The 1,966-nt window shown below is 47.4% G+C and overlaps 1 protein-coding gene across 1 annotated transcript in view; it reads right to left on the bottom strand.

Moving 5' to 3' along the window:
* Positions 1–1,221: 1,221 nt before the first annotated feature.
* VWA5A (von Willebrand factor A domain containing 5A) overlaps positions 1,222–1,966 on the bottom strand; it is an 8,172-nt gene continuing 7,427 nt past the window's right edge. Inside the window, 1 exon segment of the mRNA XM_015571974.1 lies at positions 1,222–1,635. Coding sequence (XP_015427460.1) covers positions 1,463–1,635 — 173 coding nt within the window. The 3' untranslated portion in view covers positions 1,222–1,462.

Raw genomic sequence — 1,966 nt, 5'->3', positions numbered from 1 at the left:
GCACTCAAAATCTAATAGTTACTGAACCCACAGAAATCGCAGTCTTCTCTGTAAACGCGAGACAGTAATGCCTGATGCATGAGGAAAAAAATCCAGGACCCAGAAAGGCGCTTAAATGGCTCCCAGCAAATAGTAGTTGTTGGGAACTTCTTCTCTCTACATTAGTAAGAGGCTCCATGAGAGAGGAAGCTCATTATAGTGGGGATATTGCAGTGTCTGCGGTGCTATCAGCCTCCTCGAACCTCGTCTGCTCTGGATCCGAAGCGCATCAGTGGCTAAGGAGCCTCTGTTTCTGGGACAGGAGCCCCTTCCTTCTGCGGCAGACACACGAGGCCGACAGTCTTTAGTCTTCTTGCCGTTTCTAGATGTGATGTCTGAAAGCGGAGAGTTTCCCCAGCCGGTGTGGCTCTGTGGTTGAGCATCAACTCATGAACCATGAGGTCACCGATTTGATTCCTAGTCAGGCAATTTGCCCAGTTTGTGGGCTTGATCCCCAATAGGGGGTGTGCAGGAGGCAGCCAATGCATGATCCTCCCTCATTATGGATGTTTCTATCTCTCCCTCTCCCTTCTTCTCTGAAATCAATAAAAATAGTTCTAAAAACTGAAACAAGTAAAAAGTTAATGAAGGATCTTAAAACCCCACAGTAACTGGTAGTCAACAAGAGATTTGAATCTACCTTAGACCTCAAAGCCCTTTCTATATTAGCAGCCTAAGAAGAATGCATAAAGAGAGAGTAAGTGGCAAAGGTGTTGGAATGATGAAAGGATTGTACACCATAAACCCTGCTGCAAAACGGGAAGAGGCTAGACAGAAGTTGCCTTTAAGCCTATTTTAGGTAACAGGTACCTTGACTACCCATCTGTTTGGGACACGAGGCAATGAAATGACCAAGGAACAGCTTGTAGTGACAGAAAGTCATGAGAAAGCATTAAAAAGGTCGGTCTTTGCCCTAACTGGTTTGGCTCAGTGGATGGAGCGTGGGCCTGCGGACTGAAGGGTCCAGCCTATTTTAGGTAACATGTACTTTGACTACTGATTGTCATGCAAATGAGAAACCCAACTGCTTGGAACACAAGGCAATGAAATGACCAAGGAACAGCTTATAGTGACAGAAAGTCATCAGAAAGCATTAAAAAGGCCGGTCTTCAAACCCAACCTGTAAGAGAATGATTCATGCAGCTGGGGCCCAAACAGGCTGGCAGGTGGGTTCTACATGAGGAGGGTCCCTGTTGGTAGGCAAGGCGTGTGAGCTGATGAGATGGCAGAGGGGCTCATCCTGAACTCCACTGGGGCAGGCTTCAGTGTCCTGTGTTGTAGACTATGGAAGCGGGGCTGGCCCTGACAAAAAGACTGGGACATTTTACCCTCTGCCCCGACGTTTCTCCAACCGATCACGTCCTGGGCAGAGAACGCCACAAGACAGCAGAACACGGAAGATGAGCTCTTCAGTTCCCATAGATTAGGAGAGAGAACTGAGGGTCGTCTCACCTGTATGGTTAGTTTCCATGTCGGTCATGTCGTTGGAAGAACATCCTAGTATTTCACTGGAATCACAGCGATCATCATACTGCTGCACGTCAGGCTGGTGTTTCACTGATAAAGGATTACCACCCCTTAGACGTTTCTTCATTTCTGTATGTGTGACAGACAAGCCGTGGTGAGAAAATATCCCTGGGAAGATGCTCACCTAGAGAATGCAGGCTCTTGTTAATTGTGGACCTATGGGGATCATAACCATTCTTCAGGTATGACATGCTCCGGTATGAGTTGGGCAGTGATGTGGGAGGACGGTAGGAGAATAGGGCTTTGTATGAGCTGAAAAACAATATAGCCACTGACACTGAGGCACCCTATGCTCTCTGCTGTAGGCAATGGGCCTGATAATTTGAGACATATGCTCCTATCCGTGTCAGCCTGTCATCATCTTTACTGTGCATTTTTTTCCTCTCCCAGGAGCCCAAAC

This window comes from Myotis davidii, unplaced genomic scaffold (genome assembly GCF_000327345.1).
Source record: "Myotis davidii unplaced genomic scaffold, ASM32734v1 scaffold809, whole genome shotgun sequence".
NCBI classification, from domain to species: domain Eukaryota; kingdom Metazoa; phylum Chordata; class Mammalia; order Chiroptera; family Vespertilionidae; genus Myotis; species Myotis davidii.
This window is presented reverse-complemented; position numbering and strand designations above follow the sequence as displayed.